The sequence below is a fragment of the Coccinella septempunctata genome, chromosome 2, assembly GCF_907165205.1.
Source record: "Coccinella septempunctata chromosome 2, icCocSept1.1, whole genome shotgun sequence".
Classification (NCBI taxonomy): Eukaryota; Metazoa; Arthropoda; class Insecta; order Coleoptera; family Coccinellidae; genus Coccinella; species Coccinella septempunctata.
This window is the reverse complement of record NC_058190.1, coordinates 22335116-22360954: the sequence shown is the minus strand read 5'-3', so window position 1 is coordinate 22360954 and position 25839 is coordinate 22335116. Positions and strand designations below refer to the sequence as shown.

At 38.2% G+C, this 25839-nt stretch overlaps 1 protein-coding gene across 1 annotated transcript in view; it reads right to left on the bottom strand.

Moving 5' to 3' along the window:
* Positions 1–25839, bottom strand: part of LOC123307847 (neuroendocrine convertase 2) — a 114791-nt gene that overhangs the window by 28261 nt on the left and 60691 nt on the right. Inside the window, exons 3-5 of the mRNA XM_044890305.1 lie at positions 12273–12519; positions 11113–11150; positions 10952–11028 (exon numbers count right to left, since the gene is read on the bottom strand). Of these exons, the coding sequence (XP_044746240.1) occupies positions 10952–11028; positions 11113–11150; positions 12273–12519 (362 nt within the window). The remainder of the gene's footprint in view (positions 1–10951; positions 11029–11112; positions 11151–12272; positions 12520–25839) is intronic.

Sequence of the window (25839 nt, the reverse complement as noted above, 5' to 3'; positions counted from 1 at the left end):
ATCCATCTCCTGTTACGATCACCGACTGAATGATCGTTCGTGTGCGTTGACCACCGATTCTATTGGTAGACTGTCGTTCGTGTGCGTTGACCTCCTACGAAATAGTCGTTCACCGACTATCGGTCGTGTGCGTTAGACCTAAACCGCAACACATCACACATCTCAGCGTATTCCTATCCATCTCCTGTTACAATCACTGACTGAATGATCGTTCGTGTGCGTTGACCACCGATTCTATTGGTAGACTGTCGTTCGTGTGCGTTGACCTCCTACGAAATAGTCGTTCACCGACTATCGGTCGTGTGCGTTAGACCTAAACCGCAACACATCACACATCTCAGCGTATTCCTATTCATCTCCTGTTACAATCACCGACTGAATGATCGTTCGTGTGCGTTGACCACTGATTTTATTGGTAGACTGTCGTTCGTGTGCGTTGACCTCCTACGAAATAGTCGTTCACCGACTATCGGTCGTGTGCGTTAGACCTAAACCGCAACACATCACACATCTCAGCGTATTCCTATCCATCTCCTGTTACAATCACCGACTGAATGATCGTTCGTGTGCGTTGACCACCGATTTTTTTGGTAGACTGTCGTTCGTGTGCGTTGACCTCCTACGAAATAGGCGTTCACCGACTATCGGTCGTGTGCGTTAGACCTAAACCGCAACACATCACACATCTCAGCGTATTCCTATCCATCTCCTGTTACAATCACCGACTGAATGATCGTTCGTGTGCGTTGACCACCGATTTTTTTGGTAGACTGTCGTTCGTGTGCGTTGACCTCCTACGAAATAGGCGTTCACCGACTATCGGTCGTGTGCGTTAGACCTAAACCGCAACACATCACACATCTCAGCGTATTCCTATCCATCTCCTGTTACAATCACCGACTGAGTGATCGTTCGTGAGCGTTGGCCACCGATTTTATTGGTAGACTGTCGTTCGTGTGCGTTGACCTCCTACGAAATAGTCGTTCACCGACTATCGGTCGTGTGCGTTAGACCTAAACCGCAACACATCACACATCTCAGCGTATTCCTATCCATCTCCTGTTACAATCACCGACTGAATGATCGTTCGTGTGCGTTGACCACCGATTCTATTGGTAGACTGTCGTTCGTGTGCGTTGACCTCCTACGAAATAGTCGTTCACCGACTATCGGTCGTGTGCGTTAGACCTAAACCGCAACACATCACACATCTCAGGGTATTCCTATCCATCTCCTGTTACAATCACCGACTGAATGATCGTTCGTGTGCGTTGACCACCGATTTTATTGGTAGACTGTCGTTCGTGTGCGTTGACCTCCTACGAAATAGGCGTTCACCGACTATCAGTCGTGTGCGTTAGACCTAAACCGCAACACATCACACATCTCAGCTTATTCCTATCCATCTCCTGTTACAATCACCGACTGAATGATCGTTCGTGTGCGTTGACCACCGATTCTATTGGTAGACTGTCGTTCGTGTGCGTTGACCTCCTACGAAATAGTCGTTCACCGACTATCGGTCGTGTGCGTTAGACCTGAACCGCAACACATCACACGTCTCAGCGTATTCCTATCCATCTCCTGTTACGATCACCGACTGAATGATCGTTCGTGTGCGTTGACCACCGATTCTATTGGTAGACTGTCGTTCGTGTGCGTTGACCTCCTACGAAATAGTCGTTCACCGACTATCGGTCGTGTGCGTTAGACCTAAACCGCAACACATCACACATCTCAGCGTATTCCTATCCATCTCCTGTTACAATCACTGACTGAATGATCGTTCGTGTGCGTTGACCACCGATTCTATTGGTAGACTGTCGTTCGTGTGCGTTGACCTCCTACGAAATAGTCGTTCACCGACTATCGGTCGTGTGCGTTAGACCTAAACCGCAACACATCACACATCTCAGCGTATTCCTATTCATCTCCTGTTACAATCACTGACTGAATGATCGTTCGTGTGCGTTGACCACCGATTTTATTGGTAGACTGTCGTTCGTGTGCGTTGACCTCCTACGAAATAGTCGTTCACCGACTATCGGTCGTGTGCGTTAGACCTAAACCGCAACACATCACACATCTCAGCGTATTCCTATCCATCTCCTGTTACAATCACCGACTGAATGATCGTTCGTGTGCGTTGACCACCGATTTTTTTGGTACACTGTCGTTCGTGTGCGTTGACCTCCTACGAAATAGGCGTTCACCGACTATCGGTCGTGTGCGTTAGACCTAAACCGCAACACATCACACATCTCAGCGTATTCCTATCCATCTCCTGTTACAATCACCGACTGAATGATCGTTCGTGTGCGTTGACCACCGATTCTATTGGTAGACTGTCGTTCGTGTGCGTTGACGTCCTACGAAATAGTCGTTCACCGACTATGGGTCGTGTGCGTTAGACCTAAACCGCAACACATCACACATCTCAGCGTATTCCTATCCATCTCCTGTTACAATCACTGACTGAATGATCGTTCGTGTGCGTTGACCACCGATTTTATTGGTAGACTGTCGTTCGTGTGCGTTGACCTCCTACGAAATAGTCGTCCACCGACTATCGGTCGTGTGCGTTAGACCTAAACCACAACACATCACACATCTCAGCGTATTCCTATCCATCTCCTGTTACAAGCACCGACTGAATGATCGTTCGTGTGCGTTGACCACTGATTTTATTGGTAGACTGTCGTTCGTGTGCGTTGACCTCCTACGAAATAGTCGTTCACCGACTATCGGTCGTGTGCGTTAGACCTAAACCGCAACACATCACACATCTCAGCGTATTCCTATCCATCTCCTGTTACAATCACCGGTTGAATGATCGTTCGTGTGCGTTGACCTCCTACGAAATAGTCGTTCACCGACTATCGGTCGTGTGCTTTAGACCTAAACCGCAACACATCACACATCTCAGCGTATTCCTATCCATCTCCTGTTACAATCACCGGTTGAGTGATCGTTCGTGTGCGTTGACCACCGATTTTATTGGTAGACTGTCGTTCGTGTGCGTTGACCTCCTACGAAATAGTCGTTCACCGACTATCGGTCGTGTGCGTTAGACCTAAACCGCAACACATCACACATCTCAGCGTATTCCTATCCCATCTCCTGTTACAATCACCGACTGAATGATCGTTCGTGTGCGTTGACCACCGATTTTATTGGTAGACTGTCGTTCGTGTGCGTTGACCTCCTACGAAATAGTCGTTCACCGACTATCGGTCGTGTGCGTTAGACCTAAACCGCAACACATCACACATCTCAGCGTATTCCTATCCCATCTCCTGTTACAATCACCGGTTGAATGATCGTTCGTGTGCGTTGACCACCGATTTTATTGGTAGACTGTCGTTCGTGTGCGTTGACCTCCTACGAAATAGTCGTTCACCGACTATCGGTCGTGTGCGTTAGACCTAAACCGCAACACATCACACATCTCAGCGTATTCCTATCCATCTCCTGTCACAATCACTGACTGAATGATCGTTCGTGTGCGTTGACCACCGATTTTATTGGTAGACTGTCGTTCGTGTGCGTTGACCTCCTACGAAATAGTCGTTCACCGACTATCGGTCGTGTGCGTTAGACCTAAACCGCAACACATCACACATCTCAGCGTATTCCTATCCATCTCCTGTTACAATCACCGACTGAATGATCGTTCGTGTGCGTTGACCACCGATTCTATTGGTAGACTGTCGTTCGTGTGCGTTGACCTCCTACGAAATAGTCGTTCACCGACTATCGGTAGTGTGCGTTAGACCTAAACCGCAACACATCACACATCTCAGCGTATTTCTATCCATCTCCTGTTACAATCACCGACTGAATGATCGTTCGTGTGCGTTGACCACCGATTTTATTGGTAGACTGTCGTTCGTGTGCGTTGACCTCCTACGAAATAGGCGTTCACCGACTATCGGTCGTGTGCGTTAGACCTAAACCGCAACACATCACACATCTCAGCTTATTCCTATCCATCTCCTGTTACAATCACCGACTGAATGATCGTTCGTGTGCGTTGACCACCGATTCTATTGGTTGACTGTCGTTCGTGTGCGTTGACCTCCTACGAAATAGTCGTTCACCGACTATAGGTCGTGTGCGTTAGACCTGAACCGCAACACATCACACGTCTCAGCGTATTCCTATCCATCTCCTGTTACAATCACCGACTGAATGATCGTTCGTGTGCGTTGACCACCGATTCTATTGGTAGACTGTCGTTCGTGTGCGTTGACCTCCTACGAAATAGTCGTTCACCGGCTATCGGTCGTGTGCGTTAGACCTAAACCGCAACACATCACACATCTCAGCGTATTCCTATCCATCTCCTGTTACAATCACTGACTGAATGATCGTTCGTGTGCGTTGACCACCGATTTTATTGGTAGACTGTCGTTCGTGTGCGTTGACCTCCTACGAAATAGTCGTTCACCGACTATCGGTCGTGTGCGTTAGACCTAAACCGCAACACATCACACATCTCAGCGTATTCCTATCCATCTCCTGTTACAATCACCGACTGAATGATCGTTCGTGTGCGTTGACCACCGATTCTATTGGTAGACTGTCGTTCGTGTGCGTTGACCTCCTACGAAATAGTCGTTCACCGACTATCGGTCGTGTGCGTTAGACCTAAACCGCAACACATCACACATCTCAGCGTATTCCTATCCATCTCCTGTTACAATCACCGACTGAATGATCGTTCGTGTGCGTTGACCACCGATTTTATTGGTAGACTGTCGTTCGTGTGCGTTGACCTCCTACGAAATAGGCGTTCACCGACTATCGGTCGTGTGCGTTAGACCTAAACCGCAACACATCACACATCTCAGCGTATTCCTATCCATCTCCTGTTACAATCACCCACTGAATGATCGTTCGTGTGCGTTGACCACCGATTCTATTGGTAGACTGTCGTTCGTGTGCGTTGACCTCCTACGAAATAGTCGTTCACCGACTATCGGTCGTGTGCGTTAGACCTAAACCGCAACACATCACACATCTCAGCGTATTCCTATCCATCTCCTGTTACAATCACTGACTGAATGATCGTTCGTGTGCGTTGAACACCGATTTTATTGGTAGACTGTCGTTCGTGTGCGTTGACCTCCTACGAAATAGTCGTCCACCGACTATCGGTCGTGTGCGTTAGACCTAAACCGCAACACATCACACATCTCAGCGTATTCCTATCCATCTCCTGTTACAATCACCGACTGAATGATCGTTCGTGTGCGTTGACCACCGATTTTATTGGTAGACTGTCGTTCGTGTGCGTTGACCTCCTACGAAATAGGCGTTCACCGACTATCGGTCGTGTGCGTTAGACCTAAACCGCAACACATCACACATCTCAGCGTATTCCTATTCATCTCCTGTTACAATCACCGACTGAATGATCGTTCGTGTGCTTTGACCACCGATTTTATTGGTAGACTGTCGTTCGTGTGCGTTGACCTCCTACGAAATAGTCGTTCACCGACTATCGGTCGTGTGCGTTAGACCTAAACCGCAACACATCACACATCTCAGCGTATTCCTATCCATCTCCTGTTACAATCACTGACTGAATGATCGTTCGTGTGCGTTGACCACCGATTTTATTGGTAGACTGTCGTTCGTGTGCGTTGACCTCCTACGAAATAGTCGTCCACCGACTATCGGTCGTGTGCGTTAAACCTAAGTCTAAGTTTCGCTGGCGAATCTTAAGTTTATGCTGATATTTGTCTTTAGCATTTAGCCGTACCATATACATGTATTCAGATGCTCCAATCGAGATAGTTTCCTGTTTTTTTTATTGAGTTTCCCTCCATGTATGTGGTAAATCCTGAATTTCCAAGTAATTTTAGGTGTTTTCTGGTCCCATACAATGTAAGAATGATGGCTGTTTTCAGTAAACAATGATTCAATTCTTGAAACACATTTGAGGGTGAACGTTCATACGTTATTCAAGAATTTAATCTTTAGTCTTAGTCTGAAGCGGTGCAAACGGCCATCAGTCTTTTAATATCGGTCGTCCGTTGATAAGAAGATGAATAAGATGATCGATAATAAACCGAGTTCAACGATTTAATCAACGAACTAATGAACTAAAAGTGAAGTTTGTTGAGATGATGAATCACCTTCGTTATCCCTAATAAAACTCCGATGAATGCTTTCACGGAATGAAAGAAAATTCCGGGCTATTTAGCAGTGACCTTTTTGCATACTTCTGGTGAAACAGTCCCATTTTATTGCCCCCACGTCCCTAATAATTATAAGATAATAATGAAATCAAATTAATGCAACAAGTGGGAGCAGAGTATCAGCACATGATGCATCGAATTATCTCCTACCACAGATTTGGCATCGAAAATAGCCAGCATTTGATGTTCCTCGTGGATATGAATATTTATAGGCTGATCCTAAAGTGGCTTGTTGACAAATTGGATTTAGCCTCTTAATCGAAGCTCATTCTCTTTTTAACCGTGTCAGCAATCCGTGTTTCCTAATTAAAATGGAAATCAACCGATATCGATCTTCATTATGCCACAAAACAAAGTAGAAAATTGGTCGAAGCAACATTCGATATCAGAAAATTCAGTTAAATATGTCAGTATTATGCTTACTCGTATAGAGTTAGTGGAGAGTAATTGAATTGGAACAAAACACAGAGATAATTGAAAATTATCAGAAGATTAAATTTAGAGTATTTGAAGGAAGGATGTGTAACTTACCTACGTGAAGGAACTGCATCATTTGCGGTTGTAATTCAGAAATAATCAATTGAAATTCAGGAACCATTACTTGTATTTCAGATCAGTCGAGTTTATTTCAGAAAATATCAAATATAACTCATAGTCTAAGATCCCGCTGCAGAATCACTACGTTCATTGCGTACAGAGTCAAACACACATTTTTACATACGTTTATGGATAGAAGAATACACTGATAACACCGCAGCCTGTCAAAAGTGGCCGCAAGTAATTTTAATTAAATTAATGTTAATCAATATTCGAAGAGAAATTTCGTTCACTCCGTATTGAAATAAAATATCATCCACATATTAGCAATGCATGTAGAGAATACTAAATTCCATGGCTGCCGTTGCACACTTGGCCGCAACTACCTCGCAGCCAGGTGCAAGCAGGTAACATTTCGATCTATTTCTACGTTCATAACGTACACGGATGTTTTTGATATGAAATTGAAGCTAATTCTTTTCCAAATATGATGATATATGGCTGCCTGTGAAAAAATGACCGAAAGTTAGGTCTGCCATCTGTTGAAAACGCGAGGTATCCGAAATAAAGTGAAAGAGATGGCGCGCAACGCCACTCGTTAGATTAGGAATGTGTATGCTAGCCGTGTGAGTATTTAAAGCCATTGCGCATATTCATATTTATATATATTCATATTCATATTATCCTGATTCTCCATAGGTACCGAAGTACCCCTCAGAAGCTCCGTAAGCTTGTGCGAGTTCGGAGAATCAGTTATGTTCTGTGCGTCGATAGATAGGGTTTTTAGCAAGGGGTTCAAACAATAGTAGAAACGACTTTACATTTAATCCAAAATTATAATTACCTAATGGATACTATGAAAAAAACTTGAAGTATAAAGAGATTTATTTTATAACAAAAAATTGTTCATTCTCTAAGAATCACTTGAATCAAGTGATATTTCAAATCAGTATATTACATTTGCCTCCGATTCCTCGCTGCTTTCATAATCGCAGTTGTCATATTATCATCGTCGCAATCAGACTTATTTTCATCATCTGAAGATTTGTTAGCTGAGGTACGTAATACATTTTCAACCTGTATGGGAGCTTTGATAGGTTTGGGTATGATGAAAATGCTGACAGCTTTTTAGGAAAAGGCAAGACGACCCAGTGGAAAAAAAAATTCTAATTTCTAATCATGTGCGTGTGAAACATAGACCTCAAAGCATATTAGTCCGTCTTCCAACTTCTAGGATCTGACAGAGAATTTTATTTATTTCTGGTTATGCCTTTGGAATAAACTTTTGTGAGAATTATCATCGTTTTAAAAAATTCTTGGCATGGCAGACCTAACTTGCGGCCATTTTTCCACAGGCAGCCATATATCATCATATTCGAAAAAAAATTAGCTTTAATTTGATATCAAAAACATCCGTGTACGTTATGAACGTAGAAATACATCGAAATGTTACCTGCTTACACCTGGCTGCGAGGTAGTTGCTGCCAAGTGTGCAACGGCAGCCATGGCTTTTAGTATTCTTATAGCATTGCTATGATGTGGATGATATTTTATTTCAATACGGAGTGAACGAAATTTCTCTTTGAATATTGATTAACATTAATTTAATTAAAATTACTTGCGGCCACTTTTGACAGTCTGCGGTGTTATCAGTGTACTCTCCTATCCATAAACGTATGTGAAAATGTGTGTTTGACTCTGTACGTAATGAACGTAGTGATTCTGCAGCGGGATCTCGTACTATCAGATTAGTCAATTTAATTTCAGCGATGGTCATTTAAAATTCAATTTAGTCACATTCAGTTAGTAGTAGTTAGTAGACAGAAATTGTCAATTGTAATAATTCAGATCAGTCAGATTCATCTCAGAAGTCGTCAATCGTATATCAATAATTGAACTGAATATGCGTTAACAGATAAAACTGATGATAAAAAAGATTCACAATTTTCAGTAGAAAGAAAATGGATGAAAATAAGGTGCCCGTTTGAAATAAGGAAATGAGAGCACGTCTAGGCTTTCTGCAAAACCCTATACAGGGTGATTCATAACTATTAGGACATAGGCTAAGGGCAGATTGTTTGAACCAAAATATGGCGATAGGACCAAATATACCTCAATAAAATATTGCTGTGGAAAAAGAAAGAGGGCGTTAAAGTTGAATTTTTTTTTCGTTTTTTTGCTAATAATTTCACTGTATATTTTTAAGAAAAACACAATTGAACAGTTAGGAGCATCGGAAGGGGATTTGAAGTAACGATTTACTTATTTTATTTATTTATTTCGACGATAAAGGGCCTGTTGCGATATTGCTGGTTTTACTGGCCCGCAATCGTATAACAATAGAACTCGAACGACTGGGCCAATAGGCATCGTCTCTGAAATACTGACAGTACTGTTCAGGAATATCGGAACAGACGGAAAGCATAATTAATAACAATGTAACATAAAAAGAATAAACTTGAACATCTTCTTCTTTGAGAAGAAGAAGATGTTTTGTGCAGCTAGAAGAAAACGGATGACACATTCTGTAGCTCTTTTTTCATGATTAATCCAAATCTGAAAACAGAATCGGCCTATCATTTTTAAATTTCGGATTATAAACAAAAATCGAGAGTTTGACGATTCCGAAAATTTCTCATAATTGTAACTTGTCTTTAAAGTTACAGATCTGAAACTTGAAACTTCATAGGCACTTTCATGCGTAGAATCTACTGACAAAAGAATTTTTTTCAATTCGAAAAAACAAATTCGGTAAAAGTTTGCATTTAAAAGAATGAAAATGATTCGAAATGAAAAAATATTCGAATATTTTGAGCTCATCAGCGGATTCAACGTGAAAAAATGCATGTAGAAGGTTCAAGTTTCATATTTCTAAATTCAAACACAAAAAAGTTATGGGAACTTTACGAATTTGTCAAACTCAAAAACGAAGTATCGTAGATGGCTGCGGTTTTCACCATTCTTTGTTTCTCCGAAAATGAGCTCGTGAATGTGTCATCCGTTTTCTTCTAGCTGATGTAGTTCTCGAGATCCTCTCAGTAGACAACGAATTTTGCCCACCCTGTACATTTTTTACCGAGTAGGAGAAGCCTAAGATTCCTTGACGACCGTGAAGATTGCTAATATAAGACGAGGCGAGGCGCAAGCCAAGCAACACAGAGTCCAGGAATGTGGTTTTTTTTAAGAGGCTAACATACTTTTTTTCCGCAAGTCGTTCAAAATTCGACAGATATTAATTAATTTCGCGAATTATTTTATTCATAATGGTGCTCTGAAATTCCTACTGAAATTGGTTGCGTTACTATGGAAACGTGTAAATGCTGAATTGTCAAACTTGATGCATATTAATTTAATTTTTGGTCTTTTCGAAAACAAAATAGTATAAAATGATAAGTGATGATGAATTTTCCATTTCTGGGATTCCTCCAGAGCTGCTTGAGGCAGTGAATACTGCTTCATTAGAATTATTGCCAAAGAAATCAAGAGAAAAATACGAGTCTCAAAAATTTGAGACAGTGGTTTGGTTGAGCGCTGCCACCTTGGATAACATTCGTACTTTCTGAATTACAAATAATGATCTCCGAATTACAATTACAGTTTCTGAATTATGAATGATTTATCTGATCTGATTTACAATTTATGGTTTCTGAAATTAAATAGAATAATCTGAATTACATTTGATGTTTTCTGAAATAAGTAATTGACTGACTTAACTGAATTTCACATGGCCATTTCTGAAATGTAATTGACTAATCGGAAATACAATTGACGGTATCTGAAATAATAAACTTGACTAATCTGAATTTCAATTAATCATTTGTGAATCACAACTGAAAATGGTGTAGTATCCGACCGTTTTATCATCTCCATATTTTGAGGTTGAAATTTGTATGTACTCTAATTCTTCAAAGGTTCTGCTGAATAACTCGATCGTTTTAACACAGTCTTGTATCAAGCAATCATGAATAATCTTCCGAGTATAAAAGGAAAATCATTTGACATTTAGATTTCTTTTATCTGTTCATAAACAATTGGAACTTATTAACAATATTTTCATTCTTTACATACTGATGTAAACAATAACAAGATAATTCTGATAATCGTTACAATAATTGACTATAAAATAGACCAGGCACATTTAGTTTAGACGCAAGTTTTTCTAGTATAAACAAAGAAGTTAGGAACATTAAAAAAATGAAAGTTCTTACCTATTGAACCAGTCATCTGTGTATCTGGGATACGGAAATGGGTCATTGCTACTGAAGTCATAGCTCGCTTTTGAGTTCTGTAAATGAATTTCGAATCAAGGTCGAGGGATTTGATATATTTCCAGAAATTCCAAATAATAAAACAATGAAGTAATACTCACATAGTTGAATTTCAAATCAGGATGCATGTAATCGACCCCTGTAAGCATAAAATGAAATACTTCAAATATGTAGTGGATAACTGAAATCTGTGAAGTGAAGTGAGATGAGTTGAGATGAGGTGAGGTGAGGTGAGGTGAGGTGAGGTGAGGTGAGGTGAGGTGAGGTGAGGTGAGGTGAGGTGAGGTGAGGTGAGGTGAGGTGAGGTGAGGTGAGGTGAGGTGAGGTGAGGTGAGGTGAGGTGAGGTGAGGTGAGGTGAGGTGAGGTGAGGTGAGGTGAGGTGAGGTGAGGTGAGGTGAGGTGAGGTGAGGTGAGGTGAGGTGAGGTGAGGTGAGGTGAGGTGAGGTGAGGTGAGGTGAGGTGAGGTGAGGTGAGGTGAGGTGAGGTGAGGTGAGGTGGGGTGAGGTGAGGTGAGGTGAGGTGAGGTGAGGTGAGGTGAGGTGAGGTGAGGTGAGGTGAGGTGAGGTGAGGTGAGGTGAGGTGAGGTGAGGTGAGGTGAGGTGACGTGACGTGACGTGACGTGACGTGACGTGAAGTGAAGTGAAGTGAAGTGAAGTGAAGTCAGTTCGTTGAAGCATACATTCAAAGTGCTGTAGTATGAAGTTGTTAATATTGGGACACTGGAACCTGGGATGTTTCGATATATGTAGATTCATATCAATTCCGTCAAAAATTATTGAAAATATCACCAAAATACACGGTGACACTTTGAATTCTTAATATGTTTCAACAATAGAAACACTTTTTTCCTCTACCCATTTCGTCTGACTCATAAAAGATAAATAAAAATATATAGAAATTTTAAGTTTTGATATTGAGTTTCTCCAATAATTAAATATACCATTTTAACCATGGAAATAAGCTACAATATTAGAAAAACAAGCATAAACTCACTTTTTCTGTGCGAAACTTTTACCAAGATAAAATAACAGTGGGAAAATTTGTCAAATAAGTAGTAACTTTAAATCTACCTTCTTCAGGTCTGTATTGGTCCATGGATTATTGATAACAAATTTAGAATACATCTACATCATAAATATCAAAGCACGGTTACATTTGACGCTATCTGCAATAATAGCTGCGAATTTAAATTATGAAATTACTTTTGCACCACCTTTTGTATATTCATTCTAGTTAGTATGTTAGTATATATGTACTTACCATCATCCATTATGGCAGTTGTGATGTTTTTTCCAGTGAACCCCTGGGCCCAAGCTGCTTCGACGTTTAAATCTAATTTTGTCTTCCCGCCATTTTGTCCGGTATTTTTTAAGTACCATTGCAGGGGAAAGTAAGGATCTGTAGGATCTTTGTGTGGTCGAATATGTTTGACAAGATTCTCTACTTTTAAGGAATTGTATCCTCTTTTTACCCTGACGAATCCTGGCTGTTGTATTGCTGTGTGAACCTTGAAAATAAAAGGCAATGATTAGTTTTTTGTGGTTGATATACAAAACTATACTGTTATAATATTTGTTATATTATTATTACAAATAAGTAAAAGGTAGATGCATTATATTACCCATCCTAATGATAACAGAGAATGAAGGCATTTCTTTCATCTCGGTATACAGGGCGATTTTTTGTATTTCATTAGACTTATTCAAGGAAGGAATCGTAATACAGATTTAAAATTTTGTTATTTTCGTTTCAGAGTACATGAACTTGAATTGGGAAAATTATTTCAAATGCAACACCCTGTATATTTATACATATTCGAATTCAACACATACATTTCAATTCAACACTGATTTGATGTATGATATGCGCAACCACTCGAGCGGTTTTTGAATTGAAGCCTGATAATCAAATTTTTTGAAAAAAAGATTGTCACAAATTAGTGTCCATACTGTCCATATCATCAAAATCCCTAATTGTAATATTTCTTTTGTGAAATTGGAACAAGAGAAAGTACGCTGATACTGTTTCTTGCATAACAGTTCTATGTTCGATACTAGAACATAGAACTGTCCCTATAGACCCAATAGTTTCCAAGATTACAAAGTTCATCAATTTTTCGAATTTCGCAATTTTTTGGGATTATGTCGTTGTGAATGAATATTGACTTTGATCCTGTACCCTGTACTTTTATGATGGAATGTTAAAAAAAAGAGTGAATGATGATGTTTAAGCTGAGCTACTAATAATGAAGTGGAAAGTTAAGTAAAACAAAAGTTAATAAGTTAATACTTTAGGAAATTGAGTAATATTTTTTTAACCCTCTTGCAAGGTCCCGGTTGAGGTTCGTCCGCATCTGGTTTGACGTATTGGGATGGTGATGAATCTTGATATCCTCAAGGAAAATACTCGATGCAAGAATATTCTTTTACACCTATTTTATGGAGGGTACCCTTCATAACCTATTTCCTTCACTAGGCGCACTTCACCTTCTCTTAAGTCCTTACATTCTTAAGCCTGTTTGCAACAGCCAAAATTCTATAGAGAATTCACTCGTGAATTCATGCACCATGACGTGAATTCTCTGCAGTTACATACTTCTTTTCGGTAGAATTCACCGTTCAAAATAATTTCTGCCGTTTTCTTGCCAAAATTCTGTAGAGAATTCTCCAGAGAAATTTTAGCTGTTACGAACGGGCTTTGCATATAAAACACAAACAAACGCTGGAACTAGGATCAGACATTCTGATTTTGAGTTCAAACTGCACTCTCGTGATGGGCAGCAAGCCAGTAGGATAGCAGGAAATATCAATAAGTCATAGAAACGGACATGGAATTTCTTCTTTTTAAATCCTCAAGTAGGTCGATTGTACCAACTATTTAATAATCTTACAGACAGCGTTGCCGATTGTCACTTCAGGGTCTCTCAGCTAAGTTTCCCTTAAGCGGTACCCGTGCAAATGAGAAAATTTTTGAGTGAAACTTAAGTCTAAGTGGCACCTAGCAGAAAGGGACTTTTAAGGGTAAGCGGAGCAAACGGGCGTGAATCTTGGAAACTATTGGGTCCACAGAGACAATTCTAGTATTATATTGTAGAAAATTTAGTCTTCTTCGAAAACGTCCTGAAAATTTTTTTTCAAAAACTAGCCCTTTAGGGTACCTAATAATCGCCAAAATTTGAAAAAACACGATTTTTTCGCGGTTTTTTCGATTTTTGACAAAGTTACGTTCGGAGCTCGAGGTCACAAACTTGGATTATTCATTAGGCCAACATCATAAACAAGTCTGCAAAAAATCGGAACTATCGGATTTGACGCAAACTACTCCATACTTCCAGATCACATAGTTACTGGATTAATAACAGTGAACTGCATTCATTGTATGACATCAGAAATCAGGAGAAAAACATCGTTGCGAGAGTCGAGACTGTCAAAACAATCCCGGCTTCCACTGCCGAAATTGATTAAAACAAAATTTTCAGATTCTGTTGGTATACTGGAATGAAATGAATGCTTTATAAACAAATGATGATAAATATGCTAGGTACTTCAAATTTCAATTGATTCTTTCCAATAGCATTCTTTCTGAATGAGTTTTGTAGCTTACCTAGCTAAATGAGCTACTTTTCTCGAATACTATGCGAATGTTGAATTTTTTTGATAAAGTGTTGATCAAAATCTCAAACTGGACAGTTCGACAAGTTTTGGGTCTTGGGAATTAGGAGGTTAAACTTGAACAAATTGTTCAATCTTTACTTCAAGGGAATGAATAGATAAACAGGAAATGAAAACTGGACACTTTTCTGTGAGCAAATATCATGCATACGGAACACCCCAGTCAACCAGAAATGTAACAGTAAGTCGCAGGGAGTACCCAAAAATATCGCATTGAAGCGCTTCTTTGAGAAGTTTCATGGATGTACTTAAGATTTCACATTGAGGACATTAACGTCCGCATATTGTTAAGTTTGCGAATTCCTCAACTTTAGATCCCTAGTGGTTGCATGTAATCATATCGAGATGTTCCGATGAAGTGAACATAGCTACTATTATGCGACTTCTCTCTGTTGATATTTTTGAAATATTGAATCTGTGATATTTTTAGAACATGAAATGATGTGTTGTGAATAAATTTCGATGAACTCTACCCAGCGACTTCTCTAAGAAAAACTTTCAGTAACTGTCTGAAATGTTCTATTTATCAGCACGTGGTCTCGAGGTTAACATAACCTAAATCCCGCTATGCAAAACGGGGTGTGACGTGTTTCGTTCTGTGACTGCGTTGTGTTGAGAGAATGAACAAACAAAATCTTCATGAATGAATTTTTAGAATAATTTTGTTAACCGAGCTGTTCTATTATTAAATTTCGTTTTAGTTAAGTGTTACTTGACGTTGATTGATTAATTAACGTGCAGTACAAGGTGAGTAGTTATAACCTATTGAAATAATGACTACATCATGATCACTTCTTGGCCCTCTTATCCTCCCCATTTTTGCACCTTTGTAACGTTCAACTTTCAACATACCTCATATGAATTAAGGTGATAAGTAACATTCACAACCTTCAAAATCAAACTTGGAATTGATTTGAATCATCGAGAGAACTTCAAATTATTATTTTAGATACTGTGCTGAAAAAAATCACCTTCTACTGTTGTTAGATTTTTCATGACACTCAATTTATTACTATCAATACAGCTCGGATTTTTTCTTCTTCAGCTGGACCATGCCGTTCCTGAAGTGAAATGAAGATTTATAACAAGATATATGTTCTTTATTTTATATATTTGGATTTGTATGAAACATATTAATCTTGAATAAAAAGATATCAGTAATTCATATAGTTGTTCAATTTCCCTTTTGAGGATGAGAGCAGAATGCGAAATATATGTAGGTAAGAGTAAAGAGTAAACACAGGGTACAAATGAGGCGTTCAGAGCTGAAGAGGCCCAAGCTACATTTTTTCTAAAATTGAGTTTACGAGTATATAAAATTTTGATTCATTTTCAGGCAGTTCTTACTGTTAATTCAATTTCAGAAAAATTGTAGCTTGGGTCACTTTTCCTCGGAACGCCTCGAATATAGAGTGCAAATTGATTGCCACGATGGTAATTATCAAATTGAACATGAATATAACTTCAATAGAGGATACACTTTGGTAGTTTATTCTGTCAAAATAATCGTTCCAAAAACCTCCAAAATGAGAAGTCGCGAAGTTGCTGTCTAGGGTGCTTTTTTTACACCTACTATGTGATGTACTGGGTAATTACCCGCGATATGCGATGTTGCGGACATTAAGCTCTCTCCAGTAAGTACTGGTGGCCTTTTTTTAAATCAACATTGTGAAGTCGCATTTCCACAGTGGTAATTCCCAACAACTTCCCTGTGACTGAAACTGGTTGACTGGGACAGAAGATGCACATGGAAATCACATGCATGCCAACAACAGCATATTGATTGTGAAGAACTTTGAGTATAACAGACGAAAATTAATCGAAAAAGATTGAGATAAATCAGTACCTTGTGCATAGGCAAAGTAGCATAGTGTTGACAAGCAATATAAACTGAAAGAAATAGGCCGCTTTGTGCGAATTCCAAGGTGCATACAGTTGGAGCAACTGGTCGACCGTTCGTGACGTCATGTCACACTTTCGCGTAACTGCTTGGCATCTTTTCTGCATATACACATTTCAACAAATTATTGAGAAAATCCTCACATGGCAGATGAAAAGAATTTGAAGGGGCCTATATTCAGAAGTGGATATAGGCTGTTGAGAAAAAAATATTGAGAAATTCCTTTTCAATTTGTTGCCAATGTTATGGCGAATGATCTCGGAGCTGTTGAAGAGCTCTTTGCAGTTAGTTTCAAGCGTTACCTTTTGGATTCAGGTCAGGTGATCTTAGAGGTACGTGTCATTGTGCCTTCCAGCACAGTTTCATAAATGAAGTATTTCCCGTTGTTGAAGATATTCATTTAGAACCATCTCAACCTCGTAATATTCGAATCAGAACAATGCAAAACCGTCTGATTATTCACCATTTCAAAATGCTTTAAGTTGATGTTATTCATATTCTTCGATTTCTGCTAGCACTCCATGTTACAAGCTAAATGGTCTCAATTCAACAAAAACTTTGTATGTAGTCATAGCCTACTAGAACTTGATCTTTCAATTTGATGCCTACTATTTCTGAAGATATGCTTACCTCAAATCAATACTTTGTTATATGTACCAAGCAAAAAGTAAAGAATGCATCTCGTGGAACGTAATAATTTTAAAATTGTTTTGAATTTCTAATCGAACACACATAAGAAACTATAAACGACAATGTAGTGAAATGCATCCGTATAACGTCATATTCTCTTATAACCGTATTCATGTCTCTTATACTGCGATAAAGCATCTTCTTCGAGCCAATGATTGCTCAAACAGCTTACATTTTATGGCATAAGGTGGTTACAGAAATTGGAGATATTGATTGATACGGAACCGGTGAAGTTCAGGCAAAACAGCTTATTCCTGCTTCTCGAGATAATTCGATAGACAATATCAGTCCTTCCCAAGCAAATCCTATTTATTTTCCATATTTAAATCAAAATTACAAATTCCTCTTTCCCCAATACCCTGAAATTGAAGTTTTAATGATACTTATAATGAAAATTTAGATTGGATGTCTATAGAAGATAGGATGCTCAAAAAAACATGAATCTAAGAAGGGATGAGTTAATTGGATTATTCGGTGAGCTAGGGTTTTCCTTTCTACGTCTTTCATTGTATAAATATTCGAAACTTCAACTCCATTAAAGAACTCCTCGAACGTCAATCTTACTTTGGGTTTCTTCTAGTCGGAGAACTCTTGGATGAATATCACCGAATGTTTGGTGCGGCTTCTTTTACATTTCCGAAACGATTTTTTTTCAATTTTCCAATCAGAATTCAGAATGTTGATCCCGAAAAGTGTATGAAAGAATTGAGAAAAGTATTTTTTACAAATTCCTATTCAGTATTCGAAAGAATGAAAGAAAAGCTTATAGTTCACAAGTTAATGATTTCATTGCATCTTTCAATTATTGCTTATTTTATTGCTTTTGTAAAGTGAGCTCTAAATTTGAATTTTTTTGTATTTTAACTATTTGGATTATAGGAAGCTTTTATAATACTTTCAATATGTTTCTATTCATATCTTCAACTCTCCGTTTTCATAATTCGAAAATGAATCCGAAAAAAATAAAAGTGTTTTTTCTCCGAAAAAGGAAAGCGGAAAAAAAAGTAATCAGCCAAATAAAAATTCATTTTCGAATTATCAGACGATGGTACTGGTAAATATTTCTGTACGTTGTTTTTTAATGGTACCAAATTAGTTCAGCGGGTTGGCGTTCCTTTCCATTGAATTTTGATTGGCATCGTTGGATGAAAGAACTCTTGTGCAGTTCTTTCAAATTTATTGCTTGCTCATGAAGTTTGATAATAAAAATTTTTACAAAAATATATTTATTCTTATCTTGTACTCTTCTAGTTATATCTTCGATTTATCTTATCTCGTATAACGTTTTTCAATACTAAAAGAAATTTTAATTTTTTGTACTAATGCTGTACCGATTTTTGTTGTTGAATATTCTCCATTGTTAGGGGAGACTGGGTACGGTAGTGATAATTTTCAGTTTTCACTTTGGAGCCTATATTTTTTAATTTTTTGAAGTTGATTGTAGAAAAATGTTATGTACATTTCTCTACTTGTTCACTCAACAATTTTATAAGTAGGTAATAGTTAAACCACAGGAGCAAATAAGAAAAAAAGTCAAAACCGCATTGTGACAGTGCACCTGATCAGTAGTGACACACCATTATAAGTTTAAATAATTGAATTATATTTCCTAAATTTATATTTCATACAATATCGAAAAAAAACAAACAATACATAAAAATACAATAACAAAACATGAGTCATATTGTACAGATCTAATCAGAGCCACCAAGGTTTTATATATATATAATAAACTTGCAACACTGCATAGCGGCAAACGATATTCTTCGGTTACGGTTGTCAAAGTTGAATACTTTTAAAGGTGGTAGGCCTTTCTTCTCGCCCAAGGATACGAATCCCAGGGCGTGTTTACTTGCTTCCACTGATTTAAGTTTCTGTTTCAGAGATATGGTAACGGTTCAGATTCTAGACTGTAGAGGATCGATGGAGAATTTAGTGGTGTGTTCGGCATAGCTTACCTACGACTTCCAGCACCCACCGCCATCAAAAGAATTGGAGGAGCTGGGAGCTGGTTGAATACTGTCAACGGAAGGGATGGCCCTTGCTCGTTGGGTGTGACGCTAGTGCCCACCACATTCTGTGGGGTAGCACTGGGGTCAACCCGAGGGATGAGGTGATAATTCACTTTCTGTATTCAACAAGTCTTAACCTACTCATACCTTCGTTATTTCCATTAAAAGGAAGGTGCTCGACATAACTTTTTGTAGCAGTTCCATCGCTGACTTCATAGAGAATTGGCGAGTAGCAACGGGAGAGATCTCTCTATCAGATCACCGACACATCTGCTTCAGTATCAAAGTGTTTAGGAAATCGACCCTGAAGACATATAAAGGACTCCAAGCGTGAATCCTGGAGGCGCTTCTGTAGCGACATAGAAGGTGCACCTGAAGCCAAGTAGCTAAGGAAGATACTCTCTGCAGGAGGCACTACCACGATAGACAACCTACTTAAAGCTTCCTACCGGGCATAAACCATGCTCAGAGGAAGAAAGCTTAAGACATCTCCTAAAGGCGCATACTCCAAGCGAGTCTAGCTCTGCGACATATACCATTGCCCTGTAGAAAGGTGCGGGTTGTTATCATACCCAAATCTGGCAAAGCAACGCATACGAGAGCGAAAGAATTTTGTCCAATAAGCCTCTCATCGTTTCTAATCAAGACGCTGTTCTGACGTGACGTGGGAATGCAGGTTTCACGTCACTTCAGAGTAATTTGAAGGCTTCCACACAAAACCCTATGTTAGATTCCTGAATCAAGCTCATTATGACATGATTCCACGTCACGTCAGAGTAATCTGTAGGAAATGTAAATTTCAACCGAGTCATTCAAATCGCAACAGCATACGATGCGTTCTAGAATAATACGAGGATGTATTGATATCTAGACAGCCTAGACCTCTTCCATGCATAGAAAAAATATTGCGTTACCATAGCAACGAACAATAACTCATTAGATGTGTCGGTGTGAAGTTGGAGGTCAAAAAAGTAAACCATAGTTAGGCAATAAATTGAAAGAAAGAAGATGTCCACCGAAATTGTGAAAATCGAAAAATTGGAGTACCGAGCCATCACCAAGTAACCTGTATTTAAAAAGTTAAGAGGTAAGCAGATTTACGAAGATATGCTCAATAAGCTTAGTGATCAATGTCCTTCGTATGTGACCGTGAAAAATTGGACTGCAAGCTTCAAAAGAGGTCAATTTTCCATTGAAGATGATGACCGATCGGGAAGGCCAGTTTCTGTGTTTCAGTCCCCGAAAATATCGATGCAATTTATGACATGATTTTATCAGACCGTCGAATTGGGCTAAAACGGATATCTGAAGCACTGAATATTTCATACGAACGCGTTCATCATATAGTTCACGTCAATTTGGACAGGAGAAAAATTGCTTCAAAATGGATTCCCAAATGTTTTAATGTTTTCCAAAAGCGTGCAATAGTAGAAGCATCGCGTCAGATCTGTGCTCGATTTGAAAACGATGTAGACTTCTTAAACCGAATTGTTAGTATGGATGAGACTTGGGTACATTTCTACGATCCAGAAACAAAGCAGGAATGGCAACACTCTGGTTCTACAAAACCTAAGAAGTTTCGTGTCCAAAAATCTGCTGGAAAAGTTCTTGATTCAGTTTTTTGGGATTGCCATGGAGTGTTCATGATTGATTTTTTGGTTAAGAGTAGAACAATAAAGGGAGATTAATATTCAACATTACTGACCACTGTACGGGAAAAAATTAAAGAGAAAAGACGCCGATAGCTATCCAAAGGTGTTTTGTTTATGCACAAATCTCATGTTGTCATGCAAAAAATTCGATATTTAGGGTTTGAATTACTAGAACAACCACTTATTCATCAGATTTGGCCCCATCCGATTATCATGAGTTTAAAAAAGTTTAAGTTTTTAAGTTTAAGTTTTCACATATGAATCTGTGACATTACACATCTGAGGATCTTTTGAAAAGAGTTGCATTCCCAAAGTACCCAATTTTTCGAATTTCACACATATTTTTTATTTGTCAAATTACTCGACAACTATATTACGAAATTCATTTCATTTGATAAAGCCGCTTGTGGGAACTAAAAATAAGATTTTGTAATATTTTTCAACTACATGTATCTTTTAAACCGAGCCGATTCGGAAAAAATTGTAAAGCAAAAAGTGTTTCTTTTGACCTCAAGAATCTACTGTGAAATTATTGTATGAGTCAAAAGACTCACCCTGTATATTCTTACAGCTACTCAGTTTCCTACAACTGTGATATAAAAGTTTATCACAACTCAAAAACGAAATTTTAATAATATAAATATAAGATGGTTTTCTCTTCTTTTGTAGATTGGAAGGTTATAACAGCAATTTGATGCCTGTCTCTATAAACAGGTTTTATTTACATAAGTTTCAACAATATATTACAAGAAATATCTTACCTATAAACAGGAATCGGAAATTAATGCTATTAGCTTCTAAATACTACTTATAATTACTTTTATTCCATTTTGACGTTTATATACGACATTACTCAACCCATAGAAACAAGGGTAAGTTGACGTTTATCGATTCAGTGAAATAAAAAATTTTTAACTCACAAGTGAAATAACAAGCATGAACTTGACTAGATAAACCTCATCTTGATCTTGTCGCTATGGATTGAATAATGCCCTAGCAACAATCAATCGAAGCGATACCTTTCATGTCATTTCATAAATTAGATAATTCTCTGGAAAGTGTTATCATTCGAATCCTAATCGAAATGGAATAAAATTTTGTATACAACACGTGAGTCTAAAATGTTTATTCATTCGAAGAAATAAACCTACTCGCCCTTCGGGCTCGTGGGTTGAAACATTCATTTAACTTACTTGTTGTAAAAATAACTATTATTACACTGTGACAAAACAGAAAATCTAAATAAACAAAACTGTCAAAGAGAAGTCATAAAAATGATACATGTTCACTTAGACTTCTCGTCTAAGGAAATGTGACTTTCATTTTTACATAATTATAATGGTTTTGTGCATCAAGCTACATTCACAATCAATTCACGGGCCGAAGTGCACTTCGGCACGGAAGCTTAGCAGATGGCGTTCTCCGTTACCATTCACAATGAAATTCAAGACAAAATTTCTTGCAAGTTGCAAACTATCACTTCGGCAAGGAATTTCGTGCCGGCTATAGATGATGCTGATGCTTATGTTTTGATCAGTTACATTTTTGATTCATTTGAGTATTTGGTTCCAAGATTATTGCGAATGGTAAATTTCGTGCCGAAGTGCACTTCGGCCCGCGAATTGATTGTGAATGCAGCTTTACACTGTGGAATGAGAAGAGGGCTTCAGACGTTGCTAGAGCTAGAGCTTCTTCATTCCCAAAATTTGAATGTCTCAAATATTTGATCAGGGAGGAAGACGCTGCTGCATAAAACATTTTTTTATGTTTGTAACTTGAAACATGCCGTACAAATATCCCTTCTTTCTCCGAATGCAATCTGAATTGATCCAAAAACTTCGTATATTGGACAGAATCAAGTTTTGCTTTTTCAAGGAATGTAAATTTTTCTGAAAGTTCTTCCGTAAATTTGCACTCTCTTTTTCTATTATCCATCTCAAATAATCTTGAGCAAAATACTGAATTAAATTCAAGATTTTGACGGATATTTTGACGGACGTTTTCTCTTAATTGTCATGGTAAAATACGAAACGCTCAATCTTATGCGATATAGCATCCAACATAACAGATTGCCAAAAAAAATTCCCCGGAGTGAAAATATTTCATGTAATTCGTTTTATGAAAAATTCATTACGATACGCACCTTGTTGTTGAATTCAGCTTACGCTTTGTTTCGGTTATGTACCTATAGCTATCGTCACTTTAATCTTAATTACATGAAAATCTGTTATATGAATATAATATTATGTAATAAAATCTCTTCTCTTGAAATTATTGATCGCTGTTTGATAAGCATTTAATCATCTTTCTCATTCAACCAATTCACTACCCACGAATAGGATGACTGAGTGGATTCTTTTTTGTTAGTATATTTGTCAACCAACTTGCGGTCTTTTATAAGGGAAATACTGAATACCCGTGAAAGGGACTTGAAACCACCTCTTTTAAGTTCTCTGAAAAATATTCGAGAATTCTGAAGGCTTCATGTATCTAAATTAATTGACGTTGAGTGTTTGCTGTATTCAGAATATTTGAACAGAAGTTCAACAGGACTTTGTAGGTGTTCTTCATTAAGAACATCGTAAAGGTATGTTCAAAAGTGCTTTACAAGATGCTCCTGCGGTCTCTTGAGATTATACTTTTCAATATAGCATTATATAGAGAGAAGTAGAAATAATATTCGGTAACGAGGTTCATATGACAAAGAATTCTGAATATATTTGGGCTATAATTTCTTTGCAATGAAAAAAATGTCAGGTATACCTACTAATTATATGTATACGCTTTAAAAAAGAACTTTTATATGTATTGAATTCTCTTTTTCCTTTGTTATTTCAATAGATAGTTCATACTGGAAAGATTTTCAAAGTAATGGAGCGTTTTCTCGTAGGTGTTAAAATTCTTACCTTCAGTGGGCAAAAACGACATGATTAATCTTCAAACACAAAATCTGAACAAACGAAATGAAATAATATTCAGTTCATGCAGTTTTCGGTAACAAGGAACTAAAATTTCAAAAGTCAATAGATATGAACTTTCGGAGCAGCAAGCAAATATCTTCGTTTCGGTATTTTACAACTAACTTCTGAATTTCAATTGCTTTTTCTACTAGGACGATCTATACTGCAGGATAGACAAAAATACGGAAAGTGCAGTGGATCAATGGAGTGTAGAGAAAGGAAGCTGGAGTGAAGGTCTGCAGGTGGTCAGAGAGTGCAGATGCTCTCAGGCTCTCAATATGAAAGTGCGGTCGTATCGAGCCGTTCTAGATGTCCGAAGCTGGACTCTATACTGGTGAGATTCAGGTAGAGCTCAGAACAGCGAGCCGATGCCACAGAGTGCTAGGTAATATTGGGGCCACCCAGGTGCTAGAGTAAGTCCTAATGATTGTGATTTCCTGACGGTGGACGTCGTCGACTCGAAAATGGCGTAATCATTCAAGTGGACGTAACTATGACGTTATTAGGACGTCACTAATTTAACACAATTGAATAGTGTATTCCAAGAAATCAGAAAACCAATATGCTGAACTTAGGAAACGTTAGATCAATTCAGATGAATTTTTCACTTGTTAACTGTTCACTGTTAACAGCCAGCAAGTTCACTTCGTCCGTGAAGGGTAGACTACCAAACATACATAAGCACGAGAAATTGAAATTTTGTTTAGTTTTCTTGATTCTCCCAGCTCCCCAAGCAATTCTTCTTACAAAATATGAGGAAGTTTTTGAAAAAAATTGAATACAATCGGCTCAGCCGTTTCTTGTTAGAAAATCTTTTCTCTTTCATCCGCTGCCTCTTTGTCGTAGAGGTAATTTTATCTTCAATGGGGTGTATAGAGGCTTTCCTTTCAGGCTGCTTTCCAAGTTATTTCTATAATTTATTTAGAAGCTGCCTCAAAATCTTCAAGTTCTTTGAGTTTTATGTCAAGATCATTAGGGAGTTTTTGAATGCTTATTTTCCAAATTGATTGATAGAACTTTCCAGACCTTAACCCGTTAGATTTTTTTGGGATATCTAACGACCAACATATTTGCAAGAATTTGAACAAAGAATCATTGATATATTTGAACTAATACGTGCAGAAGCCCTGGTGAATTTATTGAAGGATGAATGGCAAGCATTTTAGATATTTGGTGTGTAGTTAGATGATATGAGTATAGTAAAGAGAGTTTCCTTCTTTGTACAGACAATCGCCCATTCTAATGGGATAATCCCTCAAAATAAATCAACGATATGTCGTCGATTTATTTTGAGCGATTATGAATTGTTTTTCGTCAACGGCCAAGGAGATCGAACGAAACACATTTCTCAGAAAATATTAATCCTTTTAGATAGGAGTAATATCGATTGCCTTTCTCATAAAATTTCTTTCTTTCTAACCCTAGTGAAGAAAATGTTCGTCCAAATATAATTCATGAAAAACATATCATACATATATTTTGTCATCCCTTTTGAGGGGAATTCTCCATAAAGCCGAGCTCTACTTCATAGCATTCGCTATTGGAACTTTTTCAAAGCAGGGGGAAAGCATAAATAGAATTTTAATGAGGTCTCATTTATTCAATTCCATTCATACTCATTTTTGCTCTAGGCCTATGGGAGGACATACAGTCATGGCTCCCTTTTATATTGAATTTCTACGCATAGCACGCAAAAGAAGGGAATATGTAAGATAAAATCTCCACTCCATCGAGAATTTTTAAATTCGGTTAATTTCAAGTGCTTTATAGGTGAAGTGTCGACTTGCACAGAGAGACATGAATCTGAAATTCAATAAAGCTGAAAGCTATACAGGAAAACGATAACGTAGGTACACTGAAGTTTGGACAAAGTATTGTAACGTTTTTATTTGAAGACGAGTAAGTTAATGCAGTGTAGTTAGAGTGGATGGCGAATGTATCG